Here is a 16,272-nt window from a genome sequence, read left to right as displayed (position 1 = left end):
GAAAGGCAGGTAGAACTTTATGGAAATTATCCCGGAGAGTTTTACTCATTGACGGAGTTAAATTTCGCCTTTGTACCGTTTGCTCCTGTTCTATAATTTCCTCAATCTTTTCTAATCTGCTTACTATTGCCTTCTGTAAGGCCTGGATCTCCTGTCCAGAATTATGCTCCAAGGCCTTCATGGAGGATTCCAAAACATGAAGTTTGTCCAGTAGAGTTAGTATCTCATCCTTGGATAGAATTTTCATGGCATGAATTGTGCCTTCTTGTATTGACAATCTGTCAGCCAATCTGTCATATCCTTTAGACAAAATCCGATTTTCACATTCAGCAGTTTTAATTCTCTCTGATAATGTTTCAGACAGGGACTGAAGTTTACGATCCAAATCAGCTGTTCTCTCCTCCACAGCAATGAGTCTCTCCTTAATATCAGACTGTAGTTTTTCTAAATTTTGCTCATTTGACCGAGTCATATCAGACAAAGCCCTATTCCCTTCCTTGAGACCTTCAAACTCTTTCTTGGTGTCAGTCTGAATTGTTTTTGCAAATACCTCGACCGACTTAAAGTTGTCACTCAAAACAGTTGTGCCCTTTCTTAAGCATTCAACCTCTGTCCTAAGAATCCTGGTTTCATTCTGTAAGGACTTTATCATTTTTCTATTTTCAAACCATGTAAGGGAGAAACCAAATACGAGAAAAATTGCAAGCCCTATAAACATCCAAGTTATGGGAATATCATATGTATCCTGTAATATTTCTACCATAGTATAATTAAATAGATTGCAGAAGCTTTCAACGGTGATATGGTCAGACATTTTTTTTTTTTTTTTTTTTAATCAAAAGAAATTTTACCTGAAATGACCGTTCCCTGCCAGTAGGTCGCTAGGGCAATAACCGCTCGGCCAAACCGAGTCTGCAGTACCAGCGGAGCTCGAATGTTGGGACTCCCGGCAGTAACCGCTAGTCTCCGGCAGGTCAGGGCCCAGGCCGAACTCAGCCGGGACTGGTGCTGCCTGAGGGGTTAGCGAGCTCGGACTGAGTCACCCGCACACACACACGTCCTTTGCTCCGTACAAGCGGGGCTGGGACAGGCTAGTCTGGGAAACTGCTCTGAAGCAATCAAGAGCCCAAGGCCGAATCCCTGCCACGCAGTGTGGGAACTGGAGCTGAAGGCTCCCAAATGCCCTAGTTGGACGCCAAATGAAGGTGCGTGGTTGATCGGCAGTTATGATTCACCAGACAAGCTTTAATATATATATAAGTCAGTTTTAATAAAGGAAAGGAAAGGGAACTTACAAATCCAAGGTTCCAGCGAGGAGGGCAGGAAAACAAAGAGCAGGCAGGCCGCAGGCCCGCAAGATTTTATAAGTCAATATTAGCCTAAGGGGGACACGCCTAAGAGGGACACGCCTAAGAGGGACACGCCTTTAGACCAAGGGGGACACGCCTTTAAACCAAGGGGGACACGCCTTACAAAACAAGGTTTTGGGCTAGGCTTCCCCTTCAAAAGACCTGAGTGAATGAGAAAATGCTGAACAGAGGTGCGGGAGAGGAGCATTCCAGGCAGGAGAATTGACACGTGCAAAGGCCCTGAGGTGGGAATGTCTGAGAAGGTGAGTGGATGAGGGGAACAGTAGCAGAGGCCAAAGACAGTAAATGATGGAAAGAAAAGGACGTAAAGGACTTTAGATCAGCCAGAGTGAGGGCTTGGCTTCTGACCCAAGACGGGAGGGATTGACTGGAGGGGTGCCACAGTTCAGTCCCTGTTCTGAAGGGACCCTTCTCACTACAAGATTGCGGGAACTAAGGGGATTGCTGTGTCAGACAGTGGTGGCTGAGTCTGTGGTTGGGCACTGGCCGCTCTGACAGGTGTCAGATTCTGGATATGCTGAGCAGGGAAGGAAGGCTGGTGTGCTCTTCCGAAGCACGATAGAGCATCGTGTGATGGCTGGAGCAGTGGGGTTGCTGTGAGTAGTAAAATAGAGGGAAAGCCTCAGGGAAACAGACTTCTGAGGAAAGCTAGAAAGGTAATTCTTGCCGTGTTGTCTTACACCCAATGGCATTGGTGAATGGTGAAGACTGAACTACTGTTGTTAGCTCGACAGTTATTGGGGTTTTTTCTAGAACCAAGGCTGGGGGGGGGGGGGGGAATGTTTGGAGGGAGCTAGGGAGCTAGACTGGGAGATCACTCAGCCATTAAAGTGCTCCCTGTGGAAGCATGAGTTTGAGCCCTGTGTAAAAAGCTGAGCTTGGTGACACACATTTATCATCCTAGTTCTGGGGAGTTAGAACAGCGGCCATTGGCTGGCCTAGCCTAACCTGTGAGCTCCAAGTCCCGGTGAGAGAAACATGTCTCAGAAAACAAGCTAAATGGCTCCTAAGGATTGCCACCTAAGGTTGACCTCTAGCTTTCCTGTGCATACGTGTGCACATCAGCACACATGCATGTACACACACACATACACACACACACACATACACACACGTACAATGCTTCCGGAACCTCTCAAGGACACATTGTTCTAACTTTGTGCATTAATGTTTTGAATTGAGAGATCTGGGGAAATGGCTCAGTCAGTAAAATAAGTGTTATGCAAGCTGAGCATGTGGCCCCAGCACCAGTGGAAGAAAGAAGCGAGTGTAGTGGTGTGGTCTGCAGTCCCAGTGCTGGGTAGACAGAGACAGCTGCGTCCCTGGAACTCCTTGGCCAGCCTGCATAGCCTCATTGTGTGTTCTAAGGCCAGTGAGAGATCCTGCCTCAAAAAACAAGGTAGAGGATGACTGAAGAAGAAGCCCTTGTCTCCACACATACATGTGTGCAAACGTGCACAAACCCACATGACATGTGTGACCATCACACATACGTGTGCACACACAGGCAGAATTAGGATTGGGTTAAAGATAAAATACATGAGCTACACTAAAGTGGGGTTGGAGAGATGGCTCCAGTTAAGAATACTGGCTGCTTTCCCAGAGGATCTGGGTTTGGTTCCCAGCACCCACATGGCAGTTCACAAGTTATCTGTAACTCCAATTCTAGGTGATCCAATGCCCTCTTCTGGCCTTCTTGGGCACTGCATGCACTTGGTACCCTGCCATATAAAACAAGAAAGGTGTTTTTAAGAAGAGGGTGGCTGGGGAGATGGGAAACATGAGAAAAACATGAGGGCCTGGGTTCAGATCCCTAGCACCCAGGACCAAATCCAGCCATGGTAACACACTTTGTAACCCCAGCACTGGGGAACAGGGGTAGGTGGATCACCAAGGCTGAGTGGCCAGGCAGACTAAATAATTGGTGAGCTCCAGATTTTAGTGAGAGATCCTGTCTCCAAAAGCAAGGTGGAGCGTGCTAGAGACCTGTGATATCAACCTCCGGTCTCTGTGTACACACAGCTATAAACATACTCACATGTGTTACACACACACCACAGTCAAATGGTGCCAATGTAATGGCTCAACAAATAAAGACATTCGTTCTGTGAGCCTGACAACCTGAGTTCTATCCATGAATTCCATGGTAGAAAGAGAGAACCCACTTCTGTGTGTTTGTGCATGTGCCCACCCCACACACACACTAATAATAATGATAATAATAATACATTTGAAATAATTACGAAGAGAATAGACTCAGGCAGATGAGTGACTCCCTGCTGCTTCTGGCAAGCATCCTCTGTGTCAGGGCTCTGGCAGCATGGAACGGGCGTGATTGTTGATGTTCACCATGGCTGTTCCATGTGCAGCTGTAATCAGCCCCATTTACAGAAAAGGCTCCTGAGACTTAGACATACAATGGCATTAGGAGCCCAAACCCAGGTGCGTTTGATCCCAGAACCACGCTGTTTCTGTTACGTTAGTTGGTTTCTCCATGAGTAAAAACTTCCCGAGACAAAGACTTTTAAGTGGGGACTGGGTGTCTGCAGACTCCCCCACTTAAAGCATTTTTAAATTCTTGTTTTGACTAAATCAAGAGGCAGGACAGCTTCTCTGGAGAGGGGTTGGTTAATCCCTGGCCCTCATCCAGCAAGCGCGAACAAGACTGGGTCTTGCTGAAAGCCGGGAATCTTCCTGAAGGTGAAAGGTTTCGGCATGATGTGGGAAATGCCACCAGCAATCAGCTGGACGGGGACCGGCTGCAGAGCAGGCAGGGCAGCTGGCAGCTGCAGAAGAGCAAGAGCAGAGGGGGGAGGATGCTGCAGTGAGGGGCATGGCTTGCGGGCAACACACGGCATGCTTGGGTGAGCCGTGCTGCATCTCTGAGCTCAGCCCGCAGGCCTCGGGGACACAGACACGACTTAGCTCCCAGCAGAAGCGGTGTGGCATGAGAGCTGGTGGCATCAGGACGAGCTACGTCATGCCTTCTGATACTGTTGCTCATGCTGTGGATGTCACAAGTCTTTAGTTTTCTGCTAGGACCATTGGACCAGAGCAGTGGTTCTCAACCTGTGAGTTGCAACCCTTTAGGGGTTGAACAAACCTTTTACAGATGGTACCTACAGATATCCTGCATATCAGATATTTACATTACTATTCCACGACAGTAGCAAAATCACAGTTACGAAGTAGCAATGAAAATAATTTTATTGTGGGGGGGGGGGTCACCACAAGATGAAGAACTGTATTAAAGGGCCACAGCGTTAGAAATGTTGAGACCCACTGGACTAGAGTGTCTTGAAATTCTGGCAATGCCAGGGAGATTGGTTGTTGGAGTATGTCGGGCCTGGTTTGGTCTCTCTAGGTGGTAGAGGCTCTCTGATCACTGATTGGTGGAGGGTTGTCTCCATGGAAAGGGCTGTGTTCCCAGGCAGACATGCTGACATCTCCACGTCCCTTCAGTCTGTGTTATACAGGCCCTGTGAGCAAAACACAGCGTTTGAAGGTTGGCTCGGGTGTGTGTACCGCCTTTCCTTTCTCTCCAGTCTCCCTGCAGACTCCCCAGGAGTAGATTCCTTCCGCTGCTATGCAGAAATTCTTCCTTTAATACTCAAATACTTAAATGTCTTTATTTTTCCCAAAGCATGAGCCTGCTCCCTGGTCCTCATTGACCGTAAGAAGACTGATCATGAGTTTAAATCGGTGGGCAGGAATCTTGGGATGAGACCAGTCTGTTTGGATTCGTGGTGCTGCATAGCGGCCTCTTCTTCCCTGGGTCTTGGTTTTACCCTCTAGTCCTGTGTGACCTGTCTTAACATTGGTGCAGCACGTGACTTCCCCCTCAGCTCTTTCTTCCTTTGGAAAAATCTCCCCTTTGTTCTTATTGAACTCAGACTTGTTTTCAAGTGGGGATGGTGGGGGGATGGGCAGATGGGAAGATTCGTGGGAATCCAGCTGCCAGCCCAGACTCTGACTCCCATTTGCTGGGCAACTGCAAGAAATTACCTGCCCTTCCTGGATTTTAACTTCTCTGTGGATAAAATGGTGACAGATTCTCCCTGAGGTATTTTCTGTTCTAAGCTTCTAAGACCACATTAGCCCCTGCTGGTCCTTGGGATAGATGGTGGCATAAGTAGCGGTGAGACCCAGGATCTTAAGAACCAAGACCCAAAGAATAGAGGGAAGCCGCCGAGATGGAGGCCCACCGTCATCCTCTTCCTGTGCTGCTTGAGAGGAGGAGGGGCAGGGAAGAAGCTGTAGAGATTGACAGCTCTATCAGTGAAAGCATACGTTGTGGCCAGGGCTGCTTGGGGGCCTCCATCTGCCAGGAGTCATTTGCCAAACTGGCTACCAAGCTGAAGTTGGCACCGTGACCTCTCTGTTCCCACATCTCCCTGATGCCTGCAGAGGGTCTATCCCAGTTCCCCTATTGCTCCCTGCCCCTGGAAGAGGGTGCCTGTGACTTCAACCTTGGCTCATGCCTTCTCAGACTCTTGAGGTATACAGATTATCCGTAAAGAACAGATCCCTTTAAGAGGCAATGAAGGGATGAAGCTTTCTGATTTCCCACAAATTGTCTATCTCTTCCTTTATCATTTTGGTTGGGTCCCAAAGACACTGGTACAGACAAGAGGTTACCACGAATACTTGAAGTAACTGTACTTGAGAGAAGAGAGACCCCAGATGGCCACCGGTGATCGTGCGATGTGACTCTGAGCTATTGGGGGTTCAGGGCACTGCTTGCACAGCACCTAGGCTGTAGAAAGAAGGGACAACTTGGAGAAGAAAAGCAGCTGTCTCTGGATGGGGCTTCTGCTCTGTTAACAAGAGCGGGAGTGGTTCTACTTGAGCTAGAGAGAAGGCTCAGGAAGGATTCCTTGGGAGCAGTCTAGGTCCCTGCTTGCCTCTGGTCTCCGGTGAGGGTGGTGGATTGGCTTTCTGTCTTGCCCTGCTGCCACTGATGAGCAATCTGGACCATTTCCTCCCTTCTGGACCAGACCTAACCTTTAGCAACTATTCATTAAAAATATTGATTGTGTGGATTTGTTTTTACTGGGTTTTTTCTTTTAATTGAAATGCAGTTCACAGACTATAACATTTACCCTTTGAAAATGTACCATCCCCAGATTTGTGGTACAAAATTATGTAACAACCCCATTATCTAATCCCAAAGCATCTGCAGAATCCCTCTTAAGAAGCCCCATTCCTGTCAACAGCTGCCTTTCTGTTTCTTCTTCCCTTCATCTTGACAACCATTAAGTGGCCCCTGTCTCTGTGGATTTGCCCAAGGTGGTATTTTTGTGTAAACAGAGTCATCCATCACTTGGTGTTTGCATCTGACTTCTTTGGCTTAACTCGGTGTCTTCAGGGCTCGTCCATGTTGTGGCACATGTTACTACCTCATTTCTGCTATAGTTGAAGTCCTGGTGTGACATGGGATTGCCTTCTGTATATGTGTTGCTTTTATTGGTTGATGAATAAAGCTGTTTCGGCCAATGGACAGGCAGAATATGGCTAGGCGGGAAATCTGAACAAAGAGACAGAAGGAAGACAGAGTGGGGATATGCCATGTAGCCACACTAGTAAGCCACAGCCTTGTGGCAAAACACAGATTAATAGAAATGGGTTAATTTAATACTTAGAGCTAGCCAGTAAGAAGCCTAAAACATTGCCAAACAACTGTAACTGATAATAAGCGTCAGAGTGGTTATTTCATAAGTGGCTGCAGGAGCTAGTGAGCAGGACCTGGTGGGTGGAGAGAAACCAATCCAGGGGGGACCAGCGGGACAGAGAGTACTGATAGTTACACTGGCGTGTGGATGTCCTGTGCAGCACCCATTCTCATCTACTGACAAACACTAGGTGTTTCCTAGGCTATTAGAAACTGATGAACACTAGGTGCTCCCCACCCTTGGCTATTGGAAACTGACGAACACTAGGTGCTCCCCACCCTTTTGCTATTGGAAACTGACAAACACTAGGTGCTCCCCACCCTTGGCTATTGGAAGTCATGCAGTATCAATCTCATGCACAGTGTTTCAATGCCTGTAGCATTCCTTGGGAAGTCTACCCAGTAGTGGCGCTGCAGGTACAAAGGCAACCCTCTTCAGCTTTGTGGAGGACTTCCAAACTATTTTCCGTGGCAGCGTCGCCATTGTACGTCCCCACCAGCTATGCAGGCGAGTTTCTCCACACTCCAACACTTGTTCCCTGTCTTCTGATAGCCATCCTCACAGGTATGAAGTTGTAGCTCATGTTTTTAACCTGCAGTTACACCTCTTGTTTGTGGGGAGGGTTGGGCAGTGCTTGGGGTTTCACCCAGGGCCTCTGTCATACTCTGGAAGCCCTTCACTACTAAGATACATCCTCAGCCCCCAAATCCTTCTTTAAAAAATGGGCTTCTTGTGGTGCTGCCTCAGCCCTCAAGCCTTTTCTAGTTGCCTTGGGAACCCCTGCAGCATTTGGCCCATTGTGAAACGGCCCTGCCACTGTACTGGGGTTGCCACAGTGAGAACACAGAATTCAATGGCTCTGTTGAGCGATTTGAGTTCAGGGAGTGGCTTGTGCCAGAAACAGGAAGTGAGCTGGAGAAGTCCCCCCTGCACAAGGGCAGGAAGGCTGGACTTGAGTCTGCTGCTGGGGGAGGCTAAGGCCGTCCTGAAGCCTGCAGAGCTTTGCCCATCGCCTCGGTGGAGTTTCCCTGGTGTTCTAAGGTTGGAGGGTGGCTCCTTGGCAAACGTCCAGGCCCATTTCCATTCCCGTCTCTGCATTAGCATTCAAGAAGCGCAAGTTTCTGTGCTTGCCTAGGAAGAACGTTCCAGGTTCTGCTGCTGCCTTGGCAGAGCCGGGCTCCCTCCCAAACTCAGGTCGCTACACTCTGCTCTGCACAGCTGTTGGGGGTTGAGTCATCGGCTCAGCCTGTTCTGTTCTCTGGGATTTCAGGGTTGCTTTTTTTTTTCTTTTGTTGATGGTTAATGCTTTGAAAAAGACCTTCAAAGGTATATTCTGGGACATTCCCTTAGGATACTAGGTTGACCCAAGCACCAGGCTGCTCCCCTATTGAATAAGGTACCAGTTTCTCCCGAGAGATACAGCTTCCTAATCTTAAAGCCAAGAAAACTGCTACCCAGGAGTCCAGTCATTGAAGAAGCAAGCATCATTTGCAAGTCCCTTGTTTCGTAAACAGCCCTAGAATCAGAATGTGGGACCCAGGGTTGCTCAGAGACCATCTAGTCTAGCTCTATGACCTAGCACAGGTTTTAAAGCATTGTATAATGACCATTATGTGTTAATTGTGTTTGTGTCTATGAAATATACCAGGAAGCTTCAGCTAAGGGGTTAAGACAAGAAGGTTTTGGGCCTGGTCCCTGTAGGAAGACTACAGAGCACATCCTGAATGCACAGAGAACTGGGGAAGGATGCTGTAGGCTGGCAGATACTCAAGCAAAGAGATGGTGGTGCTCTGACAAGCAGAGCTCTCGTACATACAAGTGCAGACGCAAATGCACGTGTGCACACAGGCACTGCATGCAGAGGTGGGGAAGAAGAAAAAGAGGAGGAGGAGACCATTATAAGTGGAAAGGACTTGATCACCAGGATTAAATGTTTTCTCCTTATTTTCACATATCCGCGAGTTTCTGATGGCTTCCAAACAGAGTCCAGGTCCTCTCTCTGTTATTTCTGATGCTGCCCAGACCCATGCCCTCCTAAATTCACCCCTGGAAGATTTTTAGCACTCTGTGATCTGGTCTCCTCCCCGGTTCTGTCCTTTCCCAACACACGCTAGAGGGCTCCCCACCCAGGGTTTTCTCACATGCACATCCCATGTGTCCCCCTCTCCTTTGTGGGACAGCCCCACGCCTCCCTGTGGCCCACTGGACAAGACCCTGGCTCGTCCGGCTGTGTGTGGCCTGGCTCCACTGCCCCTCACAGCCTCGCTCCCACTGTTCCCCACCAGGCACCCCAGCTTCAGAGCAATGATGTTGTTAATTACTGCCTTTGGCCATGCTGCCCCTGCCTTCCCATGCATGGCGGACTCCTACTTATCCTTCCAGGCACAACACAAGTTTCTGGCTAGAAGAAGCATTTTTCCGGAGGCCACCAGAATCATGGATTTTTTTTTTCTGAAGGTCATATCACATGTTAGTTGTTTAGTTCCAGAACACTGTCTCCTCCTGTGTGTGTCGTGTCTCTTGTGTGACATGCACCCATCCGTGCCACACGCATGCACTGCTGCATGTTACTTTCACAGTAGCCAGAGAGGAGGTGCAGCGTCATGGTAAACGAAAGGCCGAAGCTCAGCAGTAACCAGGCTGGCTGAGGCATGCAGCCCGAGTACAAGAACCAGCATTCAATCCCATATCTGTTTGAGCCTATTTCTGCAGTTTTTCAGTTTCTCCCTCCCCATTTTAGGCCCTTGGGCAGCACTGGGACTGGGAATGACCAATCAAAGAGATGTGTGTGCGGTTCCTATGGAGCCTGCACAATGGGGAAACAGGAACGCTGATGAGAAAGGGGCGGGTTTCCTTGGGGTTGAAGGAATGAGAGATTGTTGACCCTGCTCCCATGACTTGGGAGCTTTCCTTTCAGCTTCCATTCCAAGTGGCTGCCTCTGGCTGCCTGGGGACAGGCCTGTGGGACTCCAGGCTGAATAGGCGGCATGGTGATAAATGCCATGGCAACATGCCTCCTCTCTAGGCCTATGGTGAGAGGGAGGAGCCAAGAAGACACAGGACACACACTGGAGCCTCTGAGCAGGATCCTGAGGAGGTGGTGCCCTATGGGCCCTGGGTGGCTTCTGCCTTCCCAAGAGGGCCCCTGCCTGTGAGGTCCCATCCCAATAGGGGAAATGCCACTTCCACTTCTGTCCTGAATTAATGGCTGGTTCTGGTCTCCCAAGAGACTGTCAACTGTGTCCGGGTACAAATGCCACCCTATTCCCACCCGCGGCCAGGGAGAAAGGAAAAGAGAACGCGAGAGGGGGGAGAAGCAGGGGGGGGGGAGGGGGTTGCCAAACAAGGTGGTAGCAGAGACAGCTGGGACAAAGCTCGTATTGTAGCAGGGCCACACGCGGTTCCCATCCACCCTTTCTCACCTGCCTCCTGAGATCTGGGCCTGGAGCTCCACCTGGACTCCGTCAGCTCTTAATCACACTCACCCAAGCTGGCTGTGGTAGAGAAGCCACCTGGGAGGTGAGGCCTGCTGAAGGTGCTGCCTCCTCCTTGCGGTCAGCCTAAAGCCAGGAAGCAGTGGTGGGAACATGGCCAGTCAGGCCGGGATGACATGGACTAGCGAATGAAAGAAAATTGCCAGCAGGTCACCTGACCTTAGAGGAATTCACCCTGTGGCAGGAAGTCCTCCAAGCTTTGTCCGTGCATGAGCAAAGGCCACCGCTCTCTGCCTCCCCTATTCCAGCTGCTCCCAGAAGATCCTCCTGTGCCCAGGAGGCAGGGACCCCTGTATACCTCTCTGAACAGATATGCAACCCACTGATGCCCCACCCTACACCTGATCATGGCCTCTACTAATGCTGTTTCCAGAGGCTCTGCTTGGGTGACTGAGACTGATGGATGGGAAGTGGTGCCAAGCTAGGTGGGCAGCTCAGGTGACGGGCATGGTGTCAGCGGCTCCTACACCCGACACCTCTGGGCAAACAATGCCGGCTGTGTCCAGGCCCTCTAGGGGAACGGGCAGTGTTCTGTGTCACAGCCAGGAAGCTGGCCATCTGAGTAGTGCCTTTGTCCACTCGGGAGTTGGCCACACTACTGTGCAGGAGAAGCAAGTTCCTGGGGACCCCGATGTGGGAAGGAGGTAGTCCCTGGGTCAGGAACTCTGGGGTTAAAGATCTCAGTATCTGATGCTGGTCTGGTTCAAATGCTGGTCCTGCCGCACAACTGGGGTGTGACTTGGGCAAGTCCTGTTGCTCATGGTGACCCTGATTCCTTATCTGTAAGAGGGGACTAATCTCAGCACTTCCTCATAGGGTTGTTGGGAGAAGTCAATGGCGTAATGTACGTAACACATGTAGCACGGGCCACTGTGCAGTGGGGCTTGGCTTGGCGGCTGCTTCTCCCCAGCATGGGCAGAAGTCCAGGGCATGACGCTCTTGGCTAAGCTTTCCCAGGCTATTGTCTATAGTCCCTTCTCTGAACGTGGAGTCCGGGGCTACGACCTCTGGGGCTGCCTCAAAACCAGTCACTGACTGTAGAAAGCCTAGGTTTCTCTACTTTGGCCCAAGGGAGCACTGGGCTGATGCCTAGTGTAGCCCTGGTCCCAACAGCTACACCTTCTGCATGGGGCCTCTCCCTCCCTGGTGACCCTGAAGACATCCCTGCAGAGCTGTCCTTGACACTAAAATCCCAACTCAGGAGAACATCCTAAAGACCCAGCACAGGACCCAGCAGGCCTGGGTCCACCCACCCTGCTTCTCAAGTCTCCTGGGCATTGTGAACTCCTGAGCATGCGGCTTGCTAGACACACCCACCGAGGAACACTCAGCAGCTAGGGAGGACCTTGGCCTCTTGCGCATCAAACCTACGCTCAGTGTCCTGGGATGTGCTAAAATAAATGTGCATGTTTATGTGACCGAGGCTAGCCTGCATGCACACAGCATGGGAGTCAGAGGGCCTGGCTGCTGTCCTGCCTGGGGGGCAGGCGCCTGAGCATGGCCATGTGTGTGACACATCTTGGAATGACCTATTTTGTCTGTATCCATTTCTCTCTCTACCCGTGTGCTGGTATGTCCATCTGTCTTGTCTCCTTTGTAGCCAGGAAGCCCCGAACCACGTGCCAACTGGGAAGGTGATGGTCAGCGAGACCAGCCCGGCCTAATCTGGGGCTCCCAGTCCTGCACCAGGAGAGTCCTCTGACCTGCAGCCCCTGCCACGGAGGGAGGACTGGATGTGGGAGGCGGGGTCTGAGGGGCAGGGACCTGGGGAGAAGCAGGCTTTGCTAGCAGAGTAGAAGATCCTTTTGCTGCACAGGTGGACAGGAGGCCCTTTTGTCCTGCCGTCCGCGTGACTGTGGTGGGGTCGTCACCCCTCTGGGTGCCTTCACTGACCTGGAAGATCTAGGGTTGGACTGATGACTTCTAGCCACCCCTGAGGCTCTGAGAACTAACTGAGACTTTAAACCGGGGGTAGCAGTCTCTGCCAAGCCCCCACTGAATTCACTGGCGAAGGCAGCCACCTACAGCTTAGCCTACAGGTCCTCGCTTGATTCTGGGGTGTCGTGCCGAAGGGCAAGAGGAGAAGCCATGCCAGGCAGTGGCCCCAGTGAGAGGATGACATGGCCCGGCCCTGCCCTCCCTACGCCCCCCACAACCCGCCCTCTCTCCTCAGCCCCGGGAACACCGTCCATCCCACCGCTAACCAGGACCCGCAGTCTCATGGCCATGTCCCTGCCAGGAAGTAGACGCGCCTCTGCCGGATCTCGCAGGTGAGAGTCTCTCCCTTGTTTAGAGCCCTGAGCTTTCCGAGGCAGGAGGGCTTGAGCTTTGTCTTCATCTGTAGCAGACTTGCAGTGTTCCTTTAAGCAAATTGTGCCCTCGGTTTCCCCATCCTTAAATAGGCTGGCTGATCCATGCCACCTCCAGGAACTATTTAAGGACCTAAATGACATGGTGGCTAGAGCAGTTATATGAAGGTTCCCATTAGCATCGGCCCTGCCATTACTCGTTCTCTTTTAACTGTCACCCTGTGGGTCCCTCTCCCAGTCCCCTCTTGTCTGCCCCATTCTAATCCCCTCTGTTTCAGTTCATGCCTGGATGTCCTTCCCTGGGCTAAGAGACCCTGGGGCCCGCCCTTTGTCCACAGCCCTGTCTAGCCTCCATGCTTGACCCTGGGGAACTAGGAGGGTTAGCCACCTTCCGGTTTCTACTTTGATTACCACTGTCTGTTCTGTCACCCTTGTCTCTGTGTGTGTGTGTCCCATCCCACTGCCTTTCTTCCCTGTGATGATCCCGAAGCGGGGGCACTTTAGGCCGTAGTGGCCTGGCAGTGTTCGCCCAGTGCCCACAGCTGCCCGCCAGCCAGAATGAGCAGCTGCCTCTTCTCCCCGCCTCCAGGCGCACTTCTCCACCTGTGAGTGTGCGGGACGCCTACGGCACCTCTTCCCTCAGCAGCAGCAGCAACTCTGGCTCCTGCAAGGGCAGTGACAGCAGCCCCACACCGAGGTAACCAGCTCCTCCTTCCAGCCAGGCCCGGCTGCCTGGGAACCTGGTGCCCAGGAGATGGGGGGACAACAGCACCATGATCTGCCCATCCCAACCCCAGCATTCTTACCGACTACATCCTAGAACTTGTCACGTCTCCCCTCTGAGCTTTGGTTCCTGTCTGTAAAAGGGACATGAGCCCATGTGATAAGCCGTCAGAGACAGAGACAGGCGACTCCTGGAACTCACAGGTCTCACCCATTCCTGGTCACCATCCATGTGAACACCATTTGTCCTAATTATCCTAAGATGGCCCCTGTGCCACCACCCATCAGGTAGGTCAGCGAGGAAGAAGATAGCCCCCCTTGTGTCGACAGCTCCCAGAAGGGACATTTTCCCTGTGAAATTTTGCTTGGACTTCATTGGTTAGAACTGGGTCACATGGCTTCCTAGCAACCTATCCAGTTAATTCAGAGAGGATTGGTGTTTTCCTCTAAATGGTTCCATCCCAAACACAGAGGAAAAGGCAAGATAGACTCGGGGCATTTGTCCTCGGCCCTGCGAGTGGCAGAGGTGGTGACATGCTACAGGCGTGGCACATGCTAAGTTCTGGTCTAGGTACAGTAGAGAGAGACCTGGGATAGAGAGTCACACTGGGGGGCAGGTAAAGAGTTGCTGTCTGTCCTTGAAGACCAGGATGTTATTTAGAATCAAGGTGCTGGAAAACATGTGGGCACGGAAGGGTTGTGGGGAGCTGCAGGCTTCCTGTCTCCAAGACTCAACTTTTTCTCTTCCATAAAATGGAGCTGATAGTGCAGGGTGTCAGTGAGCTGATCTGCGCACTCTCTGTATGATCCCTGGGCCATAGTGAGGCTTGAAGGTTGTGGACATGCGAGAATGGGGTGAATCCTGACTGCAGACCCACAGCCAGGCTCCTCCCTGCAAGCCACACCCTGCACCTCTCAGCAGAGAGATGTCTTCTGTGTTCAGTGATGTGCAGAGCCGTTAAAGCCACAGATCTCAGGTTTTTCCACCAAGGTGTGGGCGGTGGGTAACAGTCATGTGCAGGACCTGTGCATGTGTTAGAAGCCAGCATCTGGCTCCTATCCGATTTCTATCTTGAAAAGCATGGAATTGGAAGGGCCCAGACTTTTCCATTAGTGACAGTTTTGCAACAGATCTCCCATCTGAAGCACCTGGGGCTGTCCCAAACCACAGGTTGCACACCTGTGGAGAGAGAAATCCTGTTGCCCCAAAGGAGGCCTGCCACCCCTGAAGACGGGGGGCAGAACAGTATTTCCTAAGGGCCTCACTGAAGCCAGGCTGTCTCTGCTAAAATGAGCATGATCACGTTTCTCTTTTTTAATACATCACACACACAGGGGCTGGGCAGCTACTAGTGACTGTCAGCATGTATTAAATGTTATCTGGGGAAAAAATGCCCATGAAAGCAAATGAGAACGTTCAAAGCACCACTTCCCTCTGACCCTCATTCCTACTAGTTAGCACCTGCTTTTCCACCCTTGCCTCGTGCCAGGCTGAGAACTCTTTCCTCACCGCAGGTGTGTGTCCTCCTGCCAAATCCCTTGCAGGGCAGGACGATTACAGATCTGAATGAAGGGTGCTGGACGGCTTCTTCTCTTTGGAGGAGATCTTAGAGCAGGGTGTGAAAGTCCAGGCACCCACCATGCCACCCTTGCCAGGCAGAAGAGCAGGTCTGTGACCTGGCTTCCCTTCCTGTTGCCACCTTCTAACACTTCACAGTGTACCTTAAATGTCACACAGCTTCCGTGAAACTTTAAATCTGCCTTGAACCTGGCTACTTCCACAATGGGCCTCCACGAGACCTATCTTTTCCAGCCCTAGGAAGTGTCTATGCTGAGGCTAAGTGTCCCCAGCCCCTGGAGCAGCAGGGTGATGTAGCTGCAGGCCCCAGTCTCTGTTGTGTGGGAACACTCCCAGGATTTGAAACCAAGATCCAAGCAAGGTTCTTAAGAACAGATCCTGCAGCCAGGAAGCTGTGGGTGGGACCATCTGAACCAAAGTCTGTTGTGGAATCAGGGAGTTCTCCTTCCTAGGAAAGCCTTGGCCAGCCCTCCGTCCTGCCTCCAGTGGCCCTCTGGGTGGAGGCTCCTCCTCACTGGTATGGTATGACACACTGGATCAGTTGCAGGAGGTGTCCAGTCAGCTGCTACTCAAGGCCCTGGTGCTAATTGTCCACACCTAGCACGTGTCCACGTATGTGCTCACATATGTCCCAAAGCATGGATGCAAACACATGGCTGGTGTCCAGGACCAGGCATTTACCTATGAAGGCAGCATGAAAATGGTATGTGGGCAACCACGGGGATATGCAGGTACACATGGCTGGAGACACCATGAATTTCCTGAGAGCAAGGAGTGGCCAGGCCTCCCCGTGTGTACATGTGATGTAAACCTGTGTGTTCCCGAAGGTGGGTAAAGAGAGCGCATCGTGGTTATCTGCAGAGACAGCCATGACGTCACCCCTGTGTCTATGCCCGCATCCCTGTCCCTAGGCTAGCCCCCTCCCAGGAAGATGTCACCTCTGCAGGTGAGTCCTTTATTCTCCAGGCAGGCTCACTTGGAACCTGCCCTTGCTCCCCATTCTCACATCCTCCATTGAGGACAGGCGGCCCGGGCTCAGGAAGCGCACGGCATGGAATGTGTAGAGGCTGCTTGAGCTACCATCTCTGAGTGACTGTATGCTCGTAGGACAAAGGCTCCCGTGCA

General features: G+C 51.4%; 1 protein-coding gene across 2 annotated transcripts in view; it reads left to right on the top strand.

Moving 5' to 3' along the window:
- Snph (syntaphilin) overlaps positions 1-16,272 on the top strand; it is a 49,563-nt gene that overhangs the window by 24,524 nt on the left and 8,767 nt on the right. Inside the window, exons 2-3 of one of the 2 annotated variants that reach the window (XM_038331002.1) lie at positions 12,710-12,806; positions 13,435-13,542. In XM_038331002.1, the coding sequence (XP_038186930.1) occupies positions 12,757-12,806; positions 13,435-13,542 (158 nt within the window). In that variant the 5' untranslated portion in view covers positions 12,710-12,756. Of the gene's footprint in view, positions 1-12,624; positions 12,807-13,434; positions 13,543-16,272 lie in introns of those variants that run through there. The other variant, XM_038331001.1, reaches the window with a different exon arrangement.

This window comes from Arvicola amphibius, chromosome 5 (assembly GCF_903992535.2).
Source record: "Arvicola amphibius chromosome 5, mArvAmp1.2, whole genome shotgun sequence".
Lineage (NCBI taxonomy): Eukaryota > Metazoa > Chordata > Mammalia > Rodentia > Cricetidae > Arvicola > Arvicola amphibius.
The sequence above is the reverse complement of the archived record's forward strand: the minus strand, read 5'-3'. Positions and strand labels throughout refer to the sequence as shown.